This window comes from Equus asinus, chromosome 5 (assembly GCF_041296235.1).
Source record: "Equus asinus isolate D_3611 breed Donkey chromosome 5, EquAss-T2T_v2, whole genome shotgun sequence".
Classification (NCBI taxonomy): Eukaryota; Metazoa; Chordata; class Mammalia; order Perissodactyla; family Equidae; genus Equus; species Equus asinus.
The window spans coordinates 84,057,210-84,082,617 of record NC_091794.1 but is presented as its reverse complement, the minus strand read 5'-3'; the positions used below and the strand labels follow the sequence as shown (position 1 = coordinate 84,082,617).

General features: G+C 46.2%; 1 protein-coding gene and 1 long non-coding RNA gene across 14 annotated transcripts in view; one reads left to right on the top strand and one right to left on the bottom strand.

Moving 5' to 3' along the window:
- Positions 1-20,730, top strand: part of LOC106830576 (uncharacterized) — a 62,724-nt gene extending 41,994 nt beyond the window's left edge. For 2 of the 7 annotated variants that reach the window (XR_011503469.1, XR_011503468.1), the window contains exon 4: positions 17,450-20,730. This is a non-coding gene — a long non-coding RNA (uncharacterized lncRNA). Of the gene's footprint in view, positions 1-13,298; positions 16,709-17,449 lie in introns of those variants that run through there. The other 5 variants (XR_011503471.1, XR_011503470.1, XR_006527807.2 and 2 more) reach the window with 4 other exon arrangements.
- The window catches only part of RHBDL2 (rhomboid like 2), a 56,919-nt gene extending 35,335 nt beyond the window's left edge, over positions 1-21,584 (bottom strand). For 3 of the 7 annotated variants that reach the window (XM_070510313.1, XM_044770390.2, XM_044770389.2), the window contains exons 1-5: positions 21,377-21,527; positions 12,186-12,311; positions 9,639-9,762; positions 3,774-4,037; positions 1,013-1,161 (exon numbers count right to left, since the gene is read on the bottom strand). In XM_070510313.1, the coding sequence (XP_070366414.1) occupies positions 1,013-1,161; positions 3,774-4,016 (392 nt within the window). In that variant the 5' untranslated portion in view covers positions 4,017-4,037; positions 9,639-9,762; positions 12,186-12,311; positions 21,377-21,527. Of the gene's footprint in view, positions 1-1,012; positions 1,162-3,773; positions 4,038-9,638; positions 9,763-12,185; positions 12,312-13,499; positions 13,645-21,376 lie in introns of those variants that run through there. The other 4 variants (XM_014840179.3, XM_014840181.3, XM_014840180.3 and 1 more) reach the window with 4 other exon arrangements.
- Positions 21,585-25,408: the final 3,824 nt, after the last annotated feature.

The following is a 25,408-nucleotide window of genomic DNA, read 5'->3' as shown; positions in this document are numbered from 1 at the left end:
TTTAATCACAGCAACCTTAGGAGGGACCCCATTTTACAGGTGTAGAAACTGAGGCACAAAGAGATTAAATAACTACTGTATACTATCATAGTTTACTGCCTTGCATTACTATTTAACTGACTGTTCTTCCTTATAATTTTAAAGTCCTTGAGTGCAGGAGCCACATTTGCTCAGGGCATACTTGTCAAATGGAAAACCAGACTGTGGAAGTATCCACAGAAACTAGGCAATTAGCGATTTTGTCCCTGACTTGTCAAGCCTCGGGGCCCTGTCTCCTGCCATGGATACCTATTTAGCCACTGGCCAGAGTCATCCTTCAAGGTCCAGGACAGGGTAGGTCACATAGACAAAGCTAGCCTCATGTGAAACCCTAGGAGTCCACCAGAGAGGTGGGACCAGCCGCAGGCAGCTCACTGGCTGCAGTGGGCGTGGTGAATCATGGATTCTGAGCAAGGTCGTTAAAGGCTATTAGCATTTCAGAAACTATGAGCAAAACTAAAAGGCAGATACTGCACTGTCTATTGTTTGTATTATTCCAGACAGACAACAGTACCATAGACTCGTCAAAATGCCCATGAATTAATTTTTTTAAGTGTGTGGCTGAGTGGGGAGGGAGGGCTGATGATTCATATCCTAAAGGGAGCGTTTAACAACATCCAACAACTTGGGCAACTTCCTTTCGGTTTGATAATGATTTGGTCTCTTCTCGTTAAGATTCCTACATAAATACTGATATTAGGCTGTTACAACACAATATAAAATACGCTAGATGGAGTCAGCACTAATGGGTTGAGGTCCTAGATCCACAGCTTAGCTATGTGTCATGGAGCAAGTGACTACACCCCCTGAGCCTCAGACATAAAATGGCAGGAGTGACACCTGCCTCCTAGGGTTGCTGTGAGGAAGATGATGGACATGAAAGTAACACTGATAATAAAGCACCAAGCAAATGTTACGGGTTACAATACTTATGGGCCCCTCCAACATCAGTGACTTAAGCGTCATTCCTTACCCAGCATGTACCAGCATGTATGAGATAAACCTCCAGGCTTCCTCTCTCTTCTCGGGACTGTAGATAAAGGGACTCTCCAAGATGCCCGTGTCCAGGGTGATCCACTGATTCTGAGGCTTCCACACAGCATAGTAAATAAACACTGCCAGCTGACAGGGAGAGGCAGACATGAATGTTAACCACCCCTTCCCCAGAGAGTGGCCCCATCAAAGCCCACGGGCACTAACTGTGTTTCAAATGCTTAGCTCTCAAGTGGGCCACTCCGTAGCATTCGCTCAGGAGATGACAGGAACTACATTTCCCTGCCGGATGTCTGACCCTGTGACTGTGGTCATAGCCTGCTTCCTCCAGTGGTCAGGAGCAGCCCTGATGCAGACTGTACAGATGACTCTTTCTGACCTCCTTTCCTTCCTCATGTACCCACTGCCCTCGTCTTCCCACCCGCACCATTTGGTCTTTTATTTATAAGTTAGTATGAAATGAAGTCATGGCTGGCTTCCAGAGACTGGAGTAGGGGAAGGGAAAAATAGTAACTTTACAGTGGAGAAACCTGGCAGACACGAGCTCAACCAAGTGGTGAAGGCTCATGTCACCAGGGATGTGATGAGGATGTCCCCTCGTCCCTGATGTGATGAGAAGGGCACTTCACCTCTGTGATGCTCTTCCCCAAAACTCATAACTCCAGTCTAATCATGAGAAAAACATCAGACAAACCCAGATTAGGGGATATTCTCCAAGATACCTGGCCAGTACTCCTCAAAACTATCAAAGTTGTGAAAAACAAAGACTGAGAAACTGCCACAGATCAGAGGAGACTGCGGAGTTATGACAACCAAATGCAATGTGATACCCGGGGTTGGCAGGTACAGGAGGCACAGAAAGAGGACAATAATGGAAAAACTGATGAAATCCAAATAAAGTCTGGAGTTTAGTTAATAGAACATAATGTACCAATGTTAGTTTCGACAAAGGTACTATGGAAATGTAAGATGTGAACAATGGGAGAAATTGGGTGAGGGATGTACAGGAACTCTCTGTACTATCTTTGCAACTTTTCTATAAAGCTAAAATTATTCCAAAATGAAAATTTTATTTAAACAAATTTTTAATAAAAAAACGGAGATTTCTGTGAGAGCCGGATATCTTAGCACCTGCTCCACAATGTGGAAAACTGCCCTCTCCATAGCACTGACTGTGGCAGTCACGTTTGTACCACGTGACCTTATCTCATTCTTCTCCACCAGGCACACAGCTGAGTGGACCACGGGCAGGCCAGCCAATCCACGGGCTGGAAGGATAACATGAGGCAGGGTGGTGAGAAGCAGAAAGAATCCTGATGGCTTCCTAGCTGTGGGCTGTCTCACACTAAAACCCGTTAAGAAAATTCAGAGCTATGTCCCTCCAACCAAAACAGCCTTGACAACAGCTTCTCCCAGGAGTCTTTACGCATTAGCCTTATCTTTGTCAGAGCCATAAGAGGCTAGATAGATCCCTGTGATAGTTAATTTTATGTGTCAACTTCGCTAGACCACAGTTCTCAGATATTTGGTCAAACGTTATTCTAGATGTTTCTGTGAAGGTATTTTTTAGATGAAATTAACATTTAACTCGGTAGACTTTGAGTAAAGCAGATTACCCTTCACAATGTGGGTGGGCCTCATCCAATCAGTTGAAGGCCTTAAGAGAACAAAGACTGACCTTCCCTGAGCAAGAGGGAATTCTGCCAGCAGATGGCCTTCGGACTCCAGCTGCAACTCTTACTCTCTAGGTCTCCAGTCTGCTGGCCTACCATGTGGATTTTGAACTTGCCAAGCCTCCCTCCACAATTGCATGAGCCAATTCCTTAAAATCAATCAATCTCTCTCTCTCGATATATATTTGCATGTGTAGATAGATAATGTGTGTGTGTGTGTGTGTGTGTGTGTGTATGAGTGCATGTGTCTGTGGACACATCCTATTGGTTCTGTTTCTCTAAAGAATCCTGACTAATACAGTCCCTGATAAGGAAGTTGAGGCATCAGTGGGAATTAAGAGGATTACAGTAGGGACTTCCTAATGCCCCTGAAGTCACACCCCACAGGTAGCCATCCTCTGCCACTTCCTTTATGAGACACCACGGTGTAGGGGGAAAGTAGGTGTGACGTGGCTCAGGAGAAGCCCAGTCCCGGCCCAATCACTCAGTATGTGACCTTGGGCAGATGATGCCACCTCTCTGGACCTTTCACTCTTTTCTGGAAAACAAGAGGGCTGACTAGATGAGAGTCTTTAGCTTTAGCTCACTGTGCACTGCCCATAGTAGACATCGTTAGAGGATCTCATTTTTTTCCTCCTAAAATTTGGAGTCAGCCCATAAGTCTTCTAAACATGTGTCTCCAGACAGACCTTATCAATCAATCAAAGTTGGTTCACAAGATCAGATGAATTTGAAACCCCAAGATTATTGGTTTCTAAATCCCCCCCCATCCCCCACCCCCCCACCGCAACTAAAATGAAACGAAGACCCTGAAGTTGCAGTCTGCTGGGCAGGGGTTTTGTTTGAAAAGTAAAACTCACCCCTTGGCAGAAAGTGACTGGGAACATAGGAAAAACCTGGGAAGAGAACTCTGGAGAGGCTGAGGTCGAGTCTGTGCGTTGTTCTTCCCACCCCCGGGCTCTCTTCTTGCATATTTTCCAGTCTCTTATCTAGATCTGATCTAAACCCCAAGTTTGCTTGCAGCTCCCAGCAGTAGGTGCACTAGTGCCCGCCACCCAAGAAACTTACCTCGGCAAGGCTGATGGAGATGACGAACACAGGGGGTGGGAGGCAGTTAGCTCTCTCTAAGTACGTTCTTCGGGCCTTTTCAGGAAGCATCCATTTTGAGACAATCCTGTGGACCTTTTTATTTTTGAAGGGGTCTTTACCTCCCCCATCCTCTCTCATCTTCTCTTCCTCCAGCTCTTCTTTCATGGCTCTATCCATATTTAGATTCATATCCTCCATTTCCAAGTCATGAGCAGCAGCCATTGTCCTGGGTCCTATCTCCACCTGAAAGGTACATGAATGTCAGGGAAAAACAGATGGCCCTGTAGTCTTCAGGCCATGGCTCTTTCCTGGGCTCTCTGGCTCAACCATTGGTTTCCAAGGTGTTTGCTGTGCATTAACAGAAGGCAACTGGTGCTCTAATACTCATAATATCCATAATTCATCACCAGAATGTAATTGTGACAAAGTACTAGGGTCTCCTCAAATGAAAGCGAGGGCTCCCAGGGGTCACTTCTAGTTTCATCTCCTGCCACCAGCCAAGGGAAAGGACTGGAGTCTTGGAATGGCAACACCACCTCATATACCCCTTCCTTCCCCTCTGCTACTGACTTTCAAGTCAACCATCAGTGAAAGACATGACTTTGCCCTGAGGTGATGCATCTCAGAGCCCAAACTATGCACACTGCGTAACTGAACTCTGTTTCATCTAGTTTAAGTAAGCGGTCTCCTTTCCCTTTTTAGTTTCATCTTGTTTCTACTCCCAGGTCTCTGGTTTCTGATTCAGAATCAAAAATCATTTATTGGGCATCTACTGTTTATCAGGCACTAGGCTGGGGACTGTCACATCTATTGACTCATTGGACTCCAACAACGCCAAGAGATAGGGGTTTGTAGCCCCATTTATAGATAAAGCACTGAGCTTCTCACCCCTCACCTCCCAAAAAAACCACATCACTTTCTTAAGATTCAAACCTACATCTTTCTTTCTAAATTATCAGTATCCTTTCTGAAATATCACCACTGGCCATTCTGCAGCACACTTGAATTAAGAAGGCCATTCCTTGATGGTTCTCCAGGTACAGTTTCAACACCCTAAAACACACCTTCCCAACAACTCTCTGACACCCGAAATTCTTGGCTGAGTTCCTACTAATTTCCACACCCAGTATTCCCTCGAACTCAATCTTCAACATTCAACCATTCAACCATCAATATCTATTGACAGATAGCAGTTGATATCTATTGATACCTACTACGTGTCAGGCCACCATCCTTATCACAAAATGTTTCCAGTGTAATGCATGAGACAGGGGTTAATAAAAATTACACAAATAATTATACAGTAATTGCAGATACCAAGCAGATGCATGGGATATGGGGACAGCACGTCTATAATAATGAGGGCTGATTTAAATACTCTTTCCTCTCCCTGTGCCATGGTGCTATCTGTACTGTCCTCCTTTTGGTTTGGTTCTGTTACTTTTACCCCGGCTAACCTATTTAAATCACTCTATCAAGTGTTTCTGTGATCAAAAAAAAGGTGAGGGGCCTCAAATATATTAAGAGAAAAAGTACTGCAAAATAGTACATAGAGTACAATCCAACTTTTGTAAAAAGTAATGTACTAACACACAGGAAAAAAATCTGGGAATTAACCATGATTATATCCACATGGTGGGATTTCATTAGACTTTTGCTCTCTATGAGAGAGTGGGTCCACGTTTTGTGGAGCCTGAAGCTTAAACAATTTGGGGAGTTTTCTCTGAGAAAAAATATATAAAATTAAAACTACAAAATAAAAAAATTACAAAAGGAGATACAAGACCTTGGAAGGTCGTGTGAGTAAGAGGCCTGAAGCTTAAGCTTTGTTAGTTTCATGAGAAATTCACCTCTGTGTTTATATTCGATTTTTTAAAAGTATGTATTACTATTTTAATTTTAAAAACCAAAGAAAGTCGTATCTATGAGACATTTTCTTGACCCTGAAGTCTCAACCACTGTGTTATTTCTCCCCTCCCTTTTGTGGCCCAGTGTCTTGAAGGAGGGGTTTGTACCCACTAACCATCTTGTCATCTGCATCCCCCAATGAAACTGCTCCCATGAGTTATGTCCTTCAAACAAGTCCACTTCAGCAGTGATGCAAGAGTCCTAATGATATACATAGAGCACCCTTGGCATTTCAAAGCACATCCCTATGCAAAATCTCATGCACCCCTAGAAGAATCTGTGAAAGTAAAGAGAGGACAAGCAGTATGTTCCCAGTTCTCCTTGTCTTTGACCCTCCTGACAGACCTCCCTATTGAAATCCCTTCATCCCCATCTCAGCCCCTTCATCTCAACCATATTCCATTCACTGACTTCCTTCTCCCACTCCCCAGCCATAGGCATCCTTTCTGCACGCTTCAACAACAAGGCTCTCATCCTACAAATGGACTTCTCTAACTTGATGAAGACAGGCATAATGTCAAAGTCACTAGAGGACAGGAGTACAAGCTTTGATGCCAGACAAACCTGGGGAATGGCCATGTCTTATTCTTCTTGGCAGCCCCAGTCAATAGCCCTGGGCCTGGCACCATGAGCCTAGAATGGTGGGCACCAGGGGCTGGCAGGGGAGGGGAATAGGGAGTTATCTGTTTAATGGGTACAGAGTTTTAGTTTGGGAAGATGAAAAAGTTCTGGAGATGGATAGTGGTGATGGTTGCACAGCAATGTAAACCTAGTTAAGGCCGCTGAACTGTACACTTGAAAATGGTTAAAACGATAAATTTTATGTTACATATATTTTACTACCCTTACACAAAAAAACTAAGCAATAATACTAAACTTTCAAGGTCATCGTGAAGGCTGAATAGAATATAGTGTTTGTCACTTAATAATTATGCTTAATAAGTGGTATGATGCTACTGATATTTTCAGCTTAGCCTAATGTATCCAGACTTCCTAAATAGCCCAAAATAAAGTTTTTCACTGTAATTTTTTTTTAAACCATAAGCCATGGAGCCAAATGACTGAGATTAAAACACAGTTCTACCACATATCAGCTGGAAGTAACCTTAGATAGGTCACTTAAATTCTCTGAGCCTCAAATTACATTTTTTGAAAATTGGGGTAAAATACACTTAATCTGTTTTATCTGTTGAAGGACATCTGGATTGTTTCCACATTTTGGCTACTGTGAATAGAGCTCCTGTGAACATCCCTGTACAAGTTTTGTTTGAACACGTGTTTTCACTTCTTTTGGGGTATATTCCTAGGAGCAGAATTGCTGGGTCATATGCTAATCTTGTGTTTAACTTACTGGGAAACCCTCAGACTCCATCTTAAAGTGGGAATGATAATAGCGCTTACCTCAGCAGTGTTGGGAAGAACATTTGAGATAATGCCTGTAAAGCATTTAGGGTAGTATCTGGCATGGAGGAAACACTCCGTAGTTGTTAGTTATCATTGGCTATGGAAGGATGGGTGGGTGTGTGGATGGATGGATCGATGGAAGGGATTACTGATCAGATTGGTGACAATGAAAAAGACTGATCCATACTTATGAGGCTGTGTGGAAATGAGCGCAATTTATGAGGTGTAAATTGGTGCAGCCTTTTTGGAAGGCAATTGCGCAGCATCTATAAAAGATGAAGGGCATATACCTTTCCACAGAACCATCCTACTCCTAGAAATCTATCCTACAAATGCATTCAAGCAAATACACAAAGCCATATTTCAAGGACGTCCGGTGCAGAACTATTCATGGTGGTGAAAAATTACAAAGGATGTAAATAGGCTTCACTAGGGTCATTACATTTTCCGACAGTTCTAATTCTTAGGTAGTTCTTCCTTACACTGGGCTGAAAACTGCTCACCCGCACTTCTGCTCCTGGGTCCAAGGTTTCCCTCCCTGTGGCCTCACAAAGCAAGTCTATCCTAAGGTCATTAATTTTGTCCTGGCATTGGTGTGGCTTGTATACTCCATGGGTTCTATAGGTCAAAGCTGGGATACAGTCCCTGGAAACACACTTTAGATTACCAGAATTTTGGGAGGCCCAACTGAATGTAGCAGGAGTCTCAAAGCAAGTCAGCAATGATTACAACACCCACAGAGATATAAAAGGATACACAACTATCAAATTATTTACTTGGTCACTCTCATCACAATATTACTCATTGAGTGGAATTATTATTTTTTATTTTTGAGGAAGATTAGCCTGAGCTAACATCTGCTGCCAATCCCTCTCTCGCTCTCTCTTTTTTTTTTTTTTTTTGCTGAGGAAGACTGGCCCTGAGCACACATCTGTGCCCATCTTCCTCTACTTTATATGTGGGACACCTGCCACAGTATGACTTGATAAGGGGTGTGTAAGTCCACACCCAGGATCTGAACCCATGAACCCCAGGCCACTGAAGCGGAGCGTGCAAACTTAACCGCTGTGCCACTGGGCCAGCCCTTGAGTGGAATTATTTACTGCACTGACTGTGCTTTCTTACTCACTAAGCAAAGATCATGCAGGTTTCTCGAGCCTTCTTGAATGTTGGCTTTGATGTTATGCCTCACCTCCTACCTCTTATCTGCAGCAAGTGGCTGCCAACTCTTTGTTGAAACCACACACACACAGACCAAAACTGGGTTGCACGGCTGTGAAATGTTCTCATCCTACCGGTAGGGAACAACTGAGGTAGCTTGTTAAAAAGAATGTTGGAGAAGTAGAAAAGACGCATAGCCTTAAACATGGAGATGTCCCCCTGCACACCAAGACCCAAAGTCCTTCCCTTCGTGGTTAGCAAGTATTCTTAAGAGGAGAAGTAGAAAGAACTTGCCTACCTCCCGATCTTATCTGGTATAAGCATTGCTCATGTTATGAGTCACAGGGCCAGTGTGTCGGCCAAGGATTGGAAAGGGCAGAGCTGTACTCATTTACCCAGAACAGCCACTTGCCTTTTAAAAAAAATTTGTATAAAAAGAGATTTCCCTAAGGAGATTTACACAAAAGACCCTTGGCACTAGCAAGGGATTTTCCCAAGGACCTTCCTGGTGCCCTAATTCACTATATACCACATAGCCTTTCCCAAAATTAGGTTATAAATTACAGCCAGAAAATTTTAAGAGATTCCATTTCAGACCCTAAATGATTCTATAAATGCAGAAGTAAAGTTATTTATAAAATTCGTGTGAGGAGTACTAACCATGTTCAACACTTCGCGCCCAAGTTTCCAAAGAAGAAACGAAAAAGAAAACTTGGTTAGTTAGTTCTCCCTCTGTTCATCTTTTAGTGAAGTTTAATCTCTCTCTTAAAGATCAGTTTCTGCACTGGCTGAAGCACTCATTAAAACAACTTCCCAAAGCTCTTTTCCTTGTATTTCTGTGATACACATGGTGGATCTCTTGATATCGGAGATCCTAGACACCACTGAGCTTGACATTCCATGCCAGTTTATCCAAAACTTCTATTTGTGGCAAAAAAAAAAAAAAAAGTCACTTTCTTAGACTTCTTCTTCCCTTTCTTTTCATCTCTATCACTGGCATTATCAAGGGATTTATTTGTATGAGTCTTTTCTACTCCTGCAACAGGATAAAAGGTTTTAGTCACCGTGTGCACGTTACACAAAGGCTTAAACTAGTAGCGAATAGTGAAGTCACATCAGATGTCAAGGTGGACCGGTGGGCCTGGCTGGCTGACTAGTAAATGACTGGTGCAGGCAAAGCCGGTCACTCAACTCACGCTCGTTCACAACGGGCCTTTGAGGGTAGCTAAGGAAACACAAAAACTGTGAGTGTTGAATCTGCGAATGTCAAAGACTTCCAGTGTATTCTTTTGCTAACACGTAGTGACCACGTCAGTTTTCTTGGGGAATTTCTCAGCTCGTGAGTCTTGGTGGGCAGCAGGCACCACTTACCACCACAGAAGGTAAAAATGCCCAATCTTCACGTTTCCAGGTCCCCAGGCGGCAGCGAGGGCTCAGGTCTGTGCACTAGGCTTGACCAGTCAGCTGCATTTGCTTAGGATTTTTGAGGCTGGAGCTGGGGATGGGAAAAATTCTTCATAAGCTGTGCACTGTAAAGCTGCAGTGTAACCTCGGGCCCTCCAGGACCAGTTCAACCCACCCCATCTCTCTTTTTTTTTAAAAAAAAAGATTGGCACTGAGCTAACATCTGTTACCAATCTTTTTTTTCTTCTTCTTCTTCTTCTTCTCCCCAAAGCCCCCCAGTCCATAGTTGCATATTCTAGTTGTGGTCCCTCTGGTTGTGCTGTGTGGGACGCTACCTCAGCATGGCCTGATGAGCAGTGTCATATCCACGCCCAGGATCCGAACCTGCAAAACCCCAGGCTGCTGAAGCGGAGCGCATGAACTTAACCACTCCACCACGGGGCCAGCCCTGACTCCATCTCTTATGAACAGAGTGATTAGGAATTCTCTTTCAGGGGCTGGCACAATGGTGCAATGGTTAAGTTCGTGCATTCCACTTTGGCAGCCCAGGATTCGACAGTTCAGATCCTGGGAACAGACCTACACACCACTTATCAAGCCATACTGTGGCAGGCATCCCACATATAAAGTAGAGGAAGATGGGCACGGATGTTAGCTCAGGGCTAGTCTTCCTGAAAAAAAAAAGAAAAAAGAATTCTCTTTCAGAAAATGTGCAGAGTCACGTAGCCAGATTACGTGCAGAAGAAGAAATCTTAACCTGAAATGATCTGGAACCAAAGGATCGGGACATGACTGAAACTTGAATGTGGCACACTTATTAGAAGCGAGAGGTCCCCCATTCAGGAAGATCCAGTGTTAGAATCCCTTCCCCATCTCATCACGAATGTTTAGAACCCCATCACAAAAGTTTAGAACCTCATCACAAATGTTGAAAACCTTACCCTAAATGCTTGAAGCCCACCGATCAAAACACGTCCCTCCAGCACTTCTGCGTGCCAGCCAGCTCTCCCTAACCTCTTAAATTTTGCCCCAAATCCTGAATGAGGGAGATAGATCTGCGGGCATACAGCCACTGCCTCCCTACAGATGGATCTCCCAGAATAAAGCTCATCTCTTTTCCCAAAGGCCGATGCTGCAATTACTTGGCCGTTGATGCACGTCAGGCAAGAGAACCCCAGTTTTGTGCAGTCACAGCAGCAGCAGTATCTGGTGTCCAGCCTTGCCATTGGGGTCAGTGTGGCATCCGGCATCCAGTGCCAGCTGTATCTTTGACACAGGCTGCAGCAGCAAGCATGCAACAGCAGCAGTGGGACTGTCTTCACCTCCCTGGCTCTGTGATGTGATTTTGGGGTAGTTCTAGGTGCCTGGGCCCCCTTTGTTTCTGCTTATTTCCCAAACTTTGTTTCTGCAGCCTTCTAGTGATTTTGTGACCTACCTGTGATACTGTGATATACTAAGAAATGTATATTTGCTCTCCATTTCCTGGCACAGAGCTCCTAAAACCTTTGGAATTTCCGGAATGATAGGGGTGAGAGAAACACCTTTTGTTATTTATAATAAGCCCCTTCCAACCATACCAGAGCTTATGCTAATGAAGTGACCTTGGGAGGACGGGTGCTAGTGGGGGGGAGGGGGGGAAGGGGGGGAGTAATCATGTGATTAGAGGGTTGGAACTTTCAGCCCCCACCTCTGAGAAGAGGTGAAGGGTTAGAGATTGAGTTTAATCACCAAAGGTCAATAATTGAATCAATCATGCATACGTAATGGAGCCTTCATAAAAACACTAAACAAAGGAGTTTGGAGCTTCCAAGTTGATGAGCACATCAAGGTGCTGCAAGAGTGATGCACCCAGAGAGGGCGTGGAAGCTCTGCATCCCTTCCCACATACCTTGCCCTATGCATCTCTTCCATTTGGCTGTTCCTGAATTGTATCCTTTATAATAAACTGATAATAGTAAGTAAAGCCATCTCCTGAGTTCTGTGAGCTGTTCTAGCAAATTACTGAACCCGAGGAGGTGGTCGTAGAAACCCCCAATTTATATCCAGTCAGTCAAAAGTACTGGAAGCCCAGCCTTGCAATTGGTATCTGAAGTAGGGAGCAGTCTTGGTGGACTTAGCCTTGAACCTGTGGGGTAGTTAGTGTCAGAATCGCATGGTGAGGAAAACCCGCACATTCGGTGTCAGGAGTGTGAATAGGAGTAGAGAAATAGTTTTTCTTTTACTACCCAATGTGCTTTCACTAAAATTCATTTACTACGGTAGTCGGCCAGAATCAGCTTCCTCCTCTTGCAACCAAGAACTTAACTAATATACCTGAATAGCCAAGAAACTCTTCTACACTCTATCTGGGGTCTTCCTGTTGCAAGGAATACTCGTTTCTTGTTAGGTATTTGGGAGACATTGTGTGAGGAGAGCACAGAACCAAGAGACCTGTTTTCTGGTCCAGACTCTGCCACTTCTTGGCTACGTGACCCGGAGCAAGTCCCTTCCCAGTTCGAGCCACAGTTCTCTCACCTGCACAGTGAACAGTCTGCACTAGACCAGTAGCTCCCGAAACAGGCTATGCCTCAGCATCCCATCAGGCATCTGGTTTCCAGCATTGGTCTTCATCCAGATTCCCGGGCTCCAGTCCTGAAGAAACTAAGTTAATAGATTTAGCAGATTTCTGACAAGTATAGCAGTGAAGTGGATGCATCAGCATCGTTGAGAACCACAAACTAAGGATCTGCGAGGTCCACTCCGTCTCACATGCTCTGACCCTCTGATGGAGGGCAGAGACAGTTTTATTGCTGTATTCCTTGTGCCCCGTAAGCTCCTGCCGCACAGGAGGTGGTCAGAAAATACTTGTATCTGAGTAAAGGATAAACAAACTCTATGCAACTTTTCTGTAAATCTACAATTATTCCAAAGTAACAAGTTTATTTGAAAGAATACTGGAAGGAAGGAGGGAAGGAGGAATTCTCTCCACATCACATTAACTGAGTCTTGTATTATTTTATACTGCAAAGCACCTCCCACCGCCCCTTTCCTCTGCACACCGCCCCCATTATCATCCCGCCATCGCTGAGCTGTCAGAGGAGACCTGCAGAGCCACCATGCTCGAATGGCTACAAAAGGGCTCGTCACCTATCTTTGAGGAACACCACTCCTTGTGCTCAGCACTGTGAAGACGCGAGTTCTGCTCCCAGAATCCACACTTCATTTCACTAGGGTTCAGTTTCCTCAGCTGTAAAATAGAGCCCCTCTCTCCCCTCAGTATCTTAGAGAATTATTGTAATTGAAATAATAAAAGTTGTCATAATAGTGAGCATGTCCTGTGTGCCAGGTTCTATGCTAAACACTTTATGAGCATTCTCTTCATTAATTTTCACAACAACCTTGTAAGGCAGGATAATAACATCCCCACTTTACGGATAAGGAAACTCAGGCTTCAGGAGTAACTTGATCAAGGTCACACTGCCAGTGAGGGAAGGGCTGAGAGAGGAGCCCAGGGCGCCTGACTTCAAAGACCCCACATGTTCGTTTGCCTGTGATTTCTAGGTCAAGTGTTAAAGAAGTGTACATCTTCATTTTGATTATTTTCATGCCATCTTCCCCTCTGCCCTAATCTCCCTCATCTTTCTCCAGCTCCCCAGACAGACCCACACTAGACCCTGGGAGTTCCCAGATGAGAGCTATAGAAGAATTGGCAGGTCACCAGCCCTGAAAATGGGGCTGGGAATCCCCGCCACTCCCACTGCTGCCACAGGAAGTCAAGATGGAGACAGGCATCCAGGAAAGGAAAAGAATTTGCCTCTCTGAGAACCCGAAGGACTAAGTCAGGCTCACCTTCCCTTCGTCACCTCACCCAGGAGAGCACTGCCAAGGCCACCAATCTTAGGACAACTCCTCATTGGCAGAAGAGACGTTCGATCATTAGCTCGTGCTGCTTTCCTAGCTGCATTCAGACAAGTAGATTTTAAATATCTGAATTGTTTTTTCATACAGCTGGCCCCACCCATTCATCGGTACCAGGCGGGCCCTTGCAGAGGCTGAGTCCAGCCTTGATGTGGCCGGGCAGCCCAGGAGGCTGGGCAGCAGGCTGTGCTGGGTGTACCCAATTGCTGCCCAGTTAGGCCTGGTGGGGAGGCTTTTGGTGGCATTGCCAGGCAACGTGGGTAACTGGAGAGGCCACAGACTGGGCTCCTGGGCCACAGAGATTAACAGCCTCCTCATCACACTGCAAGCCATCATCATGCCCGGCTCCAGGGGCCTGCAGCAGTCTCTCTGTGGTTGTAGCCTGAAAGACTGCTTTTTTAGCTACAGAAATTAAGAACTGCTTTTCGATATTATGGGTTCGTGGTTGTGGTTGTTTTCTCTTTGCTACATCTCTGAGGATTCACATGGAATAAATACGCAAAAGATTTAAAAACAAAAAATGCCTTCACAAACCCCCCTTTTCCAAAAGTTTCCCTTCTTCCTGAAGCAAAGCACACTTGCCCTCAATGGTGAAGGCCGCTCGGGCAGAGCCAGGCTGCCTCCGGAGGTCTCTGCATGCCCACTGCGTGTGGAAAGCTACTCCCCTGCAACCCCACAACTGTGGCTGTGGTTCAGGGTGGGGAACCAGGGCCTTGGCCGCGTGCAAGGCCTCTCAGCAGAGTCATTCCTTGTGTCTCATTCAAAGACAGTCATGATACCTCCCCTTCCCAGTTTATAGAACCACTTTCACTTGCATACTTTCAATGGATCCTCCCAGATGCCCTGCCAAGAAGTCTTTTTTTTTTTTTTTTTTTTTGAGGAAGATTAGCCCTGAGCTAACATTTGCTGCCAATCCTCCTCTTTTCGCTGAGGAAGACTGGCCTTGAGCTAACATCCGTGCCCATCTTCCTCTACTTTATATGTGGGACGCCTGCCACAGCATGGCTTGCCAAGCAGTGCCATGTCTGCACCTGGGATCCGAACCAGTGAACCCTGGGCCACGGAAGCAGAACATGTGCACTTAACCGCTGCACCACTGGGCCAGCCCTAGAAGTGATTATTATTAATCCCATTTTACAGATGAACAACTAAGGCAAAAAGAGACACCTGTGATTACATACTTACTCACTGCAAAGCTGAGGCACACTTTTTCTGAGGCCAGATCTTGGGCCTCTCTACTATGCCACGCCGGTTCCCCACAGAGCTAGTTAAGATACTACATACAGCTTTGTATCCCAATATAATATGAATAACAGTAATAATAACACACACTGGTGTGGAGACACAAGAACTTCATCCTGTATCTCACACTATCCTCAATACGTCATCTATTGACTGTGGTCAGGCTTTCACAGCTGCCTCATGTACCCTGAGGAATATAGCCTGGCAGAATTCCCAAAGACAGACACACTATTAACTAGGTCAATAGACCGAGCATACCAGAGCACAGGGCTGAAGGAAACCCTGACCCCCTTAACACAAGGCGTTGGCTCTATCTGATGGCATTATGATGCCACTCCAGTCCCTTAAGCAAGCAGGCAGAATCATTGCTTTCATTAGATATTTGTAGGTATTTTCCAAAAAGGCTTTACTGCCTCACCTACAGTGTTTCTTAAATAGTGGTCAGTTGATAATGACCAACTGTGCCCGTTTGCAGGGAACTGGAGATTTCTTGGAATGTGGGACTTGGGGTTCTAAAATCAGGACAGTCTTGGGCAAACCGAGGACAGCTGGTGGCCGTATCATAGGCCACCTAGGTCAGGATTATCTGGGGGAAGTTAGGTGAAGACGGCTGGTTCTGACTCTAGTCAGTGGTTCTAAACCTTGGCTATGTACCAGAATTGTCTGAGGAGATTGTAAAAAAGTGCTGATGTCTGAGCTTTTTAAAGTGCAGCTAAGATGGAAAACTCCTGCCCTGGACAGCTAGATTCAGAGGGTCTGGGCGCGGGTCTTGCCCAGGAATCGGCATGCCTTTTTTTTTTTTTTTTTTTAAAGATTGGCCCCTAGGCTAACAACTGTTACCATCTTCCTTTTTTTTTAAGGATTGGCACCTGGGCTAACAACTGTTGCCAATCTTTTTTTTTATTATTTTTTTCTGCTTTATTTCTCAAACCCCCCTGATACATAGTTGTATATCTTAGTTGCAGGTCCTTCTAGTTGTGGGATGTGGGACACCGCCTCAACGTGGCCTGACGAGCGGTGCCATGTCCACGCCCAGGATCCGAACTCTGGGCCGCCGCAGCAGAGCGCGCGAATTTAATCACTCGGCCACAGAGCCGGCCCCCTGCATGCCTTTTTAACAGCTCCCCAAGGGATTCTTATGTACAAGATGGTTTGACAACCAATAAATTCTTACGGGATGTGGGCATTCATTGGAAAAGCATTCTCTGAATGCCTTGTATATGTTAGGCTCTGGAAACACAAGGAAAAAACAAAAATGCAACTACCTCCTGTCTCCAGGCCGTCCCTGTTCAATGGGGAATGAAGACCTATAAATTGTTCCAGCACAGTATACTGTGATTTAGATTAAAAAGTGGGTCAGCATCATCAGAGTGGTTATGGTTATTCAGTTCCCAGAAATCTAGTGTGGTAGATTAAAAACAGAACCTATTATTTGCTGTTCCTCCCACTAAGAGGGGGGGTTTGTTTCCCCTCTCTTTGACTCTGGGCCAGCCCTGTGACTGATCTTGACCAATAATACATGGAGGAAGTAGGGCTGGGTACTTTCCAAGGCCAGGCCTTAAGAAACGTGCAATCTCCACTTTTGTTCTTCTTGGAACGCTCCCTCTATGAAGCCCGATGCCGATGCCCGTATAAGAAGGCTGAATACCCCGAGGCTACCATGCTATGAGGAAGGCTGAGCTACCCACGTGGAGAGAAGCCATGTGGAAGAGCATCAAGATGCCAGACCTACGAGTGAAGCCTGCCCGGCCCTTCCAGCCCAGCTCATCCTCCAACTGAATACAGCCAAGTGTGACCCCAGCTGACAGATATGGAGCAGAAGAACTGCTCAGCTGAACTCTGCCCAAACTCCAGACCCACAGAATGATGACAAAATAAAGTGTTGTGTTAAGCTACTAAGCTTTGGGGTGATTTCTTACACAGCAATATCTACCAACACACCTCCTCAGATCTAGAAGACAGAATGACATCCCATACCATTCTGCCTTCTTATTAGCATTATCTATCTTCATGTTCCTCCATGGAGTAGATCGCAGATGGAGCGCCTGAAATAGACTCCCAATTAGTCTCCATCTCTGTTTCCACTCCTGCCCCCTCCAAAACAAGACACAACACAACCATAAATCAGAGTATAGCAGCTCTCTGCTTAAAATCCTTTAATGGTTTCCCATTGTCTTTGAGATAATACAGGAGCCTTACCGTGGCTGATAAGCTCCTGCATGACCTAGCTCCTGCCTTCTTTGTGGAATTCGGCTCCTACCACTCTCCCCCACATCCTTGTGCTGCAACCACAGGGCCTTCTTTCTGTCCCAGGAACACAGCAAGTTCTCTCCTGCCTCGGGTCTTTGCACGTGCTCTTCCCTCTACCTAACCCTCTCTCCTCTGCCCCTCTCCCACACACAAACCCAACACATACACACAAGGCTAGCTCCTTCATAACAAAGAGCGCCTCCCTGGGAAGTCTCTCCGGACCTATCAGAGGTGGGAGCCCACCCCACATACGCATTCTCTTGTTTCTTTGCTCCCAGCATTTATCACTATCTAAAAATATCTGCTGTGTTTATTTGTTGTCTGTCTTTTTCTATTAGAATATAAGCTTCAGAAAAATACGAAATATTTGTTTTTTACTTCATCTGTAGGGGCTCAGCAAGTGTCTGCTGAATAAACCATCCTAGTAAATGAAGAAGGAAGGAGGAAGAATGGAGTAATAGAAAGAGCACTGAAATTACAGCAGTCCGAAAACTCTGGTTTTCCTCCAGTCCTGTCCCTGCTGACCTCTGGACAAGTCCCTTCACCTCACCTGATCAGGATCCTCGTCCTCACCGGGGTGCACATGGCCCGTGATGTTTGTTTGTGCCACACGCCAGAAGTCTTCATATATTTTGCTCATGAATCTCCATAAAAATTTTGAAAAAGCTAGGACCCTCTGACACATTTTTAAGTTAATAACTACAATTATTTTTCACAAGTTAAATAGGTTCCAAGACAGAATTTTCTGGCATTGGCTTTATTAGACACACGCATTAGATACATTTTCATCCAAACCTTGGCGGTATAGATTTAGCTTGTTCAGTTTATGGAAAATGTCTACTGTATGATCCAATTGTCAAAGCCAGTCCTAACTGTCAAACAAATCAGCCAAACCAGAATCATTTTCTGTGTAAGAAAATCAACTTTCATTTTTAAAAATTTCTAGAAATGAGTTCATTTGCATCCCCATGACAACCAGCTCAGGTCTCAATTCTAATTTTATAATACGGAGCTAAAGAGCCACGGCACTTAGGCGCAAAGTAGAGTGCCATAATGCTTAAGAACACAAATTCTAGAGGAAAGAGGCTGGAGTTCAAATCCTGATTTTGCCACTTAATAGCCCCATGACCTTGGGCAACTTATTAAACCTCTGGGTGCCTTGGGAACCTTATCTGTAAAAGGAAGATAACAAGTATCTACTTTATAGATCTGATATGAGTTTATTACCTGTAAAACCCTTACAAGAGCAGCTGGCACATAATTAGCATTAAACAAGTATTTTTTTTTAAATAAATACTAAGAGTCTGTTGTAAGGTACCGCCCCTTCAGTTTATTTTAGCTAATCTCTCTCTGCTTGCTATCTCCCAGGAACAAGGCATTCTCCAACTGTCCTTTTGGTTTTTATATTTCCAAGCGATGCACCACAGAAAGATTCAGAGTGGCTCTAGTAAAGCCAAGGAGAAAACAAGGAAAGCAGAGTTGAAAAGGAGACCTGAAAACAATGCAGACAAGCAGATTGCTTTTAGGAAAGAGTACCTGTGGAATTTGAGGATCTGGAAACTGATTCCCTTCTCGCTCTCCACGTCCACGTACCCCTAGTTCCACAGCCACTGGCATATCCCACACACTCCCTGGGCGCATTCAGAGCTTGGTGTAACCCCTGGTGCCCCATCTACAATTCCATCTCTTTCTCTTTTACGTAAGAAAGCACAAAGGATTGCAAGTTAGAAGACAGCGTATCCTGAACTTGCTCCAGGTTATACAAATGTAAATGATCCATACATTTCAGGACTTTTATTGGGAAGAACAGATTCGCTGTAACCCAGCGTATAGATGAGCGCAGAGCGCCAGGAGATCAGGACACAGGACAGGTCAGAAGGTCCTTCATGAATCCCTAATCCTAGTCCTACAAAGGAAGGCTCCTTTCCTCAGACAAGTAGAGACCCATTGGGCCTGGGACCTTGGTGTCATCTCCTCCGCTCCCGTGCATCAGCCACACTTCTGAAATACAAATCAGATGGTGGCCTCCCTTTCCTAATCTCCAATAGTTACCCGATGCCCTGGGTATAAAATCTAAGTTCCGTAACAAGGCACATAAGGGCCTCGAGACCTGAGCCCTGCTTTGTTATCCACCCTCATTTCTTGCCATTCCTCCATACACACCCTACACTCCAGCCCCACCGAGCCCCTAGCAATTCCAGCTTCCACCCTCCATTAGGCCTTTTCATGAGCATCACCCTCTGCCAGAATATCTTCCCCCCTCAATTTGTTCTCCTGGTGACGTCCTAACACACTCTTCAAGACTCTGACCTAAACACCTTGTCTGCAAAGCCTTGTCGAGCATCTACCATGTGGATGCACTGGACACAGTGGGGAACAAAGCAGACATGATAGAGTTAAATGTCCTTCTTGCTTCCCTCAGCAACCTCAGCTCCTGTCTATGGTCCCACTGTCTTCTTTGCATTGTCACCGTCTCCTCCACTAGGCTGTGAGCGCCCTGAGGATGTTTTATTCATGTTTGAATCCCTAGTATGGAGCTCACGAAATGCATCTATAAATGTTTGTTGGACTCATTTACTCACAAAAGATTCATCAAACATTTCTGTATCAGGAACATACTAGGTAGTGGTTATACAACTGTGAACCAACAGATGCAGTCCCCGCCCTCTTGGGACCAACTGAGTCCTTGATTGAATGAACACTGTACGAATAAGTGAATGAATTAATGAGGCAGGGAAGGCATGTGCTCCTCCCCACTTGGATGAAGCAGCCCAGAGCAGGAGACGTACAGGAAGTGAGAAACCGGTATCTAAAGAGTTGGGGGAATAATGACGGCCTTTTGTTCTTTCTGATGCAGAGAAACTTGAAAGACAGCAAGGAGTTGAACAAAGAACAGAGTCTAGGCCTGACCTGGATTTGAATTTTGGATCCATTACTTATTAGCCATGTGACCTTAGGCAAATCCCTTAGCCTGTTTGTATCTTCATTTCCTCGTCTGTAAAATGGGGATAATAAGAATATCAGATGATTCCATGAGATAATGCATTTAAAAGCCCTCAGCCTGAGGCCAGGTAGAGTTGGTTTTAGGAATTGGTGGCTCCCATCACTTGCTCAGTGGGAGTGTGCAGACTCAGAAACACAGCAGGAGAGCCTGCTGGGGACATCATCTGCCTCCAGCCCACAGTCCCGGCCCTGCTGCTGTGTTCCTACCTCCAAGCGGCAGCGGGGTCTCCCCTGTTCTGCCCCGGCCCCGGCCCGTCTTGGCCTCCCTCTTCCTGCGCCACCTCCCCTTTCACTGCCTCCCGTTTCATACGTCTGCCTAATTGCTCTCAAGGTCAGCAGTTGTCTTCTATAATTTTACAAGCCTATAGAGAGGGGCAGGTGGTAGTTAGGAGGGGGTGGGGCAGGAAGGGGACCAGAGAAGAAGGGAAGAGCACAGATGTTTATTGAGGCCTTACTATGTGTCTGGCACCGGTTTGGTGCTTGACATGCGTCCTCTTCATAACAATACCATTTTACAGACGAGGAAACTGAGGCTCAGCAAGTGAACAGGAGAGGTAGGATATGACTCCAAGTCTCTCTATGATTCCAACGTAATTTTCCACTATGCCACGCTGCCCACTGGCTTATAGATGATCTTTGTGAAATAAATTTCCGTTTTCCTATTCCCAGGAAGAGAACTGTGTGTGTCTGCCTCCCAGAGAATCCAGGTACATGCTCAGACACTAATGAATAAACAAATGAATAGTAACAAAGGAATGAATGAATGAAATCTCTCAGATACCTATACCAGGAAGGAGGAAACAAATAACAGTGGGGGAGGCGCCTGGCAGGAAGAAGGGAGAGACCGTCTCCCAGCTGTGGTCTCTAGTGCCCAGTGCAGGGGCAGAGGTCGGGCAACACAGGAGGACTGGGGACTGGCTCAGTTGGAGGGAGAAAAATCTTAGGGGGGCAGGAGTGATGGGGAGGTTGCTGGGAGAATGTGATGGAGAGAAGGTCAGCGATCGACCAGGGCAGCGAAGGGGAATGGCATTAGCTGGTCCCCCACCACGTCCCTGGGGAGAAGCCAGAGATGGCCCTCGGACTCCTGGCCCAACATGCTGCCAACTTTTAAAACGAAAGTTGCAGGATCCCAAGCTGCCACTCCAGAAGGCTCCTCTGGAAGGGAAGTTGCCAGGGGAGCAGCCACGGTCCGCCTCCTTCCCGAAACAGCCCTGGGCCTCGGGGACTTTTTTTACCCCCCAGGGCTTCCTGCCGCCACATCCTCCTCCCCACCGAGGGACGCCCTCCACCCGCTCCCAGCTCCCGCAGTTTACCTCGGGAGGCCGAGGCAGGGGTGTCCCCGTGTTCCAGGCGTCCTGGGCCAAGGGACTCCCTCTGCTGCCCTGAAGCTCCCGCCCTGCCAGGCGATCCTTGGTTCCTCCCCCGAGCTCAGACTGTCCGGACAGGTTCCCAGCTGCCCAGCCCAGAGGGAGGGAGCCTGAGAAAATCCCCTCCCAGCCTTGAGAGGGCCTGGGCCGGGCCAGCCAGCCCCAGCCTCTCCTGGGTTGGCCCTGGATGAATGAGTCCTCCTCCTCCTCCTACCTGGGTCTGAGCCAGGGAGCCTGTGACAGCCTCTGTGCTCTTTGGCTGTGGTTATGTCACTGAGCTCCATGCCTTCTCCAAGTCGTACTCTCCTGCTCCATGCCTGGCTCTCCTGCCTTCCATTCACAGCTCTCTGGGGAAAGACCTCAGCAGGGTGGGCTCTATCATTCTGCGTTTGGTTTTGCTCTGGTGGGAAGCCAGGCCTGGTACTGGACACCAGGGTGAAGTGACTTGATGAACCTCTGCAGGGATATAGTCACAAGCCCTCAAAATCTCCTCTCCGACTCTGTCTACCAAACTGGTTGTACCGTGGCCCCTGGTGAAATAGGTTCCCAGTTTCTCATTATTCATTCAATGCATTTTGAGAATAACCCGCCTTGTGCAAGGCTCTGAGGATGAAGAGGTGGATTAGCATGGTCCCTGCCCTCATGCTCTACTAGGAAAGGAGAGAAGAAAGTACTACAGTAGGTGCTGGCCTGAGATTCAGGCAGCGAGGACCGGGGGGATTCACCCTGTGTGGGAGGGTTCTGGAAAAGCTCTTAGAAGAGATGACATACAAGATGGGTTTTGAAAGATGAACAGGAGTTCTCCAAAATTGGGGGCGGGAAGAGCAGCAGGGGCAGGCTGAAGAGGACAGGCAAGGGGACGGGCTTTGGCAGGAACGACTAGAATTCAGAACTGTGAGCGAGGAGTGTCAGATCAGGAAGGGCCTTGTATGTCTTGCTAGGGGACTTGGACTTTATCCTACAGGTCCTGAAGAGTCACAGAAAAGTTTCTAACAAGGGAGACAGGATTTCAGATTGCATTTTAAATAGATGACTGGGGCCTGCAGTGTAAAGAATGGTTTGGGGGTTGGGGGGACGAGATTGAGTCAAGACCAGTCAGGCTGCTGCCAGAGTCAAGGCAACGGATAACATGGTCTAAACCAGGGCATGGGCAGGAGGGCAGAGAGGAGGGACAATTTCAAGAGATGTTAAGGGGGTAGCACTGATGGGACTCAATGAGTAATGGTAGAGGCTCCACCCTCAAGACTTAATTACCTCCCAAAGGCATCATCTCCAAATACCATCTCATTTGACATATGGATTGAAAGGGACATGATTCAATCCATAGCACCAGGCATACTGTCCACCATGGGGATTGAGCAGGAAGGCAAGACTCAGATGACACAAAGTAGATGAAAACTGGAGGGGACAGAGCAAGTAGGCTGAAGGGGGTGCCTGGGAGATGCCCTGAGCACTAGAGATGAGCACCTGAGGTATTTTGTTGGGAGCTCACACCTATGTATGAAGGAATTGCACACCACTCCTATTTTTTAGCTTAAGTAGATGGCAAAGTCACCTGCTGGGAGTTAGAGAGATAGAGATTGGCTGGAAGATTGAAGGAAATTGTCAAATGTTTGAAAAAACAGCCAGGAGGAGAGAAAAATGACCAAAGTAATGTAGAGGCTTACAGAAAGGGTGTAGAGAACCCAACCAGAATGGCAGAGATTAACAGGAAGGCAAGGGAGAGGGCCCTCAGGAAGTGAGAAATCAAGGAAAGCAGGTCCTATCCTGGAGGTTATGACAGCGAAGTCAATGCAAAAGGGATGAGACCCATGGTAAATGCCACCAACACCGTCCAGCTCCCAGGATTAGAGACTGAGCTTTCACAGAAGACGAAAACTGTCTACAGAAAGAAGGCACTGCTCAAAAGGGTTACGGGCAGCCATGGACGTGCACAGAGCATGCGAGGCAAACATTGGCAGTGTTTGGTTGTAGAACTGCACAGAGGAGGCAGGCTGTGCCAGGTCAACTCCAGGATCTGGTTTTCCCCATGAAATAAAGCGGGACCCAGGCTGTCACAGACACCACTGACCCTTCCAACCCTGCAGCCAAGCTCCCTTGTTCTTCTTTCATCCTCAACAAGCCGCTTCTTAATTATGATTTGGCTTCTTCAGATGTGTAATTTCAGAGCGTGAAGGGTCTGTTGTCCACACCCAACATACACATAAATTAGGGCACTCTTAGAGAGCAAAGCCTGTATCTTATTTATCTCTGTGTCCTCAGCACCCAGCACAGGGCATGGCATTGATTTGGGGTTCAAAATGCAGTTTGCAAAACACATCTGGGGAGGGCCAATATGCCCTTAAATATTTTTTGTAAATTAGTAAGTTCCATTTAGGATTTGTACATCAGTTGCTTGTAAAACTCATTAATGTGAATCAGTACCTACAAATCACATCAGTTCTAAGATATTGACAAGCTCACGTTTCTAAGCTTGTGAAATTCAGAGCCTGAGCTTGGACTATGGTGAATTCATCAAGATCTGGTGTGGGGCCAGTGAACCAGTCTTCTTTGCAATGCTACCCCTCCTAGCACCATTCCTCCCCACCCAACCACAATTAAGAGGCTTAGAGGATCTTTTCCTACTTAGATTTCCATTTGAAATTTCTACAAATGTTTGTGTGGCTTTTTTCCCTCCTATAGCTCTCAGCTGCTCAAGCAAAGAACATCGAAGGAGGGTGGTAGGATTGATTTGGATTCGGGTGCCACAGAAAGACAAGGACCAGGTGTCTTTCCAGCTCACCACAACCCCATCTCTCTGAGAACCGCTCCTACCCACACCATCCCTTGGGACTGTGGCTGTCACAGTGATTGGACCAGAGAAGGAGGACTTTTGACTCAGGCTGGACTGATTCATTTCCCTTTCCTAAAAATTTGCAGTGGAGACAGGAAGACTTCTCTCTCTCTGCCTGTGGCGGAAACTAAAAGAAGGAAATCTGGAAGCTACAGAGAGTTGCTTGTGTGGAAAAGCAGAGTAAACGAATCTTCTCTGTGGCACTCTGAGCTTACCACATAGTAAGGGGGAGAAAACCCAGTCTCTCCCTCCTGTTGTCTCCTTCACTTCCCTTTTAACACTTCAGGTCACCAAATGTGACCAGAATTTTCCCCCACCAAGCAATTCTCTGTGGCACCAGCTGCATGTCCTACAATTCAACTCAATTCTGACACCATCTACCTGGAGATAACATCAGATCCCACAGGTTAAGGGTTCAGTCCCATAAGACTGCCCCCCCCACACACACACCTTCAGATGCCAATTGCAAGTAGTATGTCCTTAGGTTTCCACAACTTCTGTCTGACTTGGCTACAGATCAGAAGTTCCCACGTCCCTCTCCTTGGATTTGGTTAATTTGCTAGAGCAGCTCACAGAACTCAGGAAAACATGCTTCCCAGTTTATTAAAGGATATGGTCAAGGATACAGATGAAGGGGCTGGCCCCGTGGCCGAGTGGTTAAGTTCGCGCACTCTGCTGCAGGCAGCCCAGTGTTTCGACAATTCAAATCCTGGGCGCGGACATAGCACTGCTCATCGAGCCACACTGAGGCGGCGTCTCACATGCCGCTAGAAGGACCCACAACTAAGAATATCCAACTATGTACCGGGGGGCTTTGGGGAGAAAAAGGAAAGAAATAAAAGCTTTAAAAAAAAAAAGGATACAGATGAAGAAATTGCATAGGGTGAGGTCTGGTAGTGTCCCAAATACAGGAGCTTCTGTCCCCATGGATCTGAAGTGCATCACCCTCCCGCTACATGGATGTGTTCGCCCACCTGGAAGCAGTTCCAAACCCCATACTATTGGGACTTTATGGAGGATTCTTCACATAGGTACCATCGATTAGATTCATTTCCAGTCCCTCTCCCCTCTTTAGAGAAGTTGGCGTGAGAGGGCTGAAAATTCCAAGCTTCTAATCACGGCTTGGTCTTTCTGGTGGCCAGCCC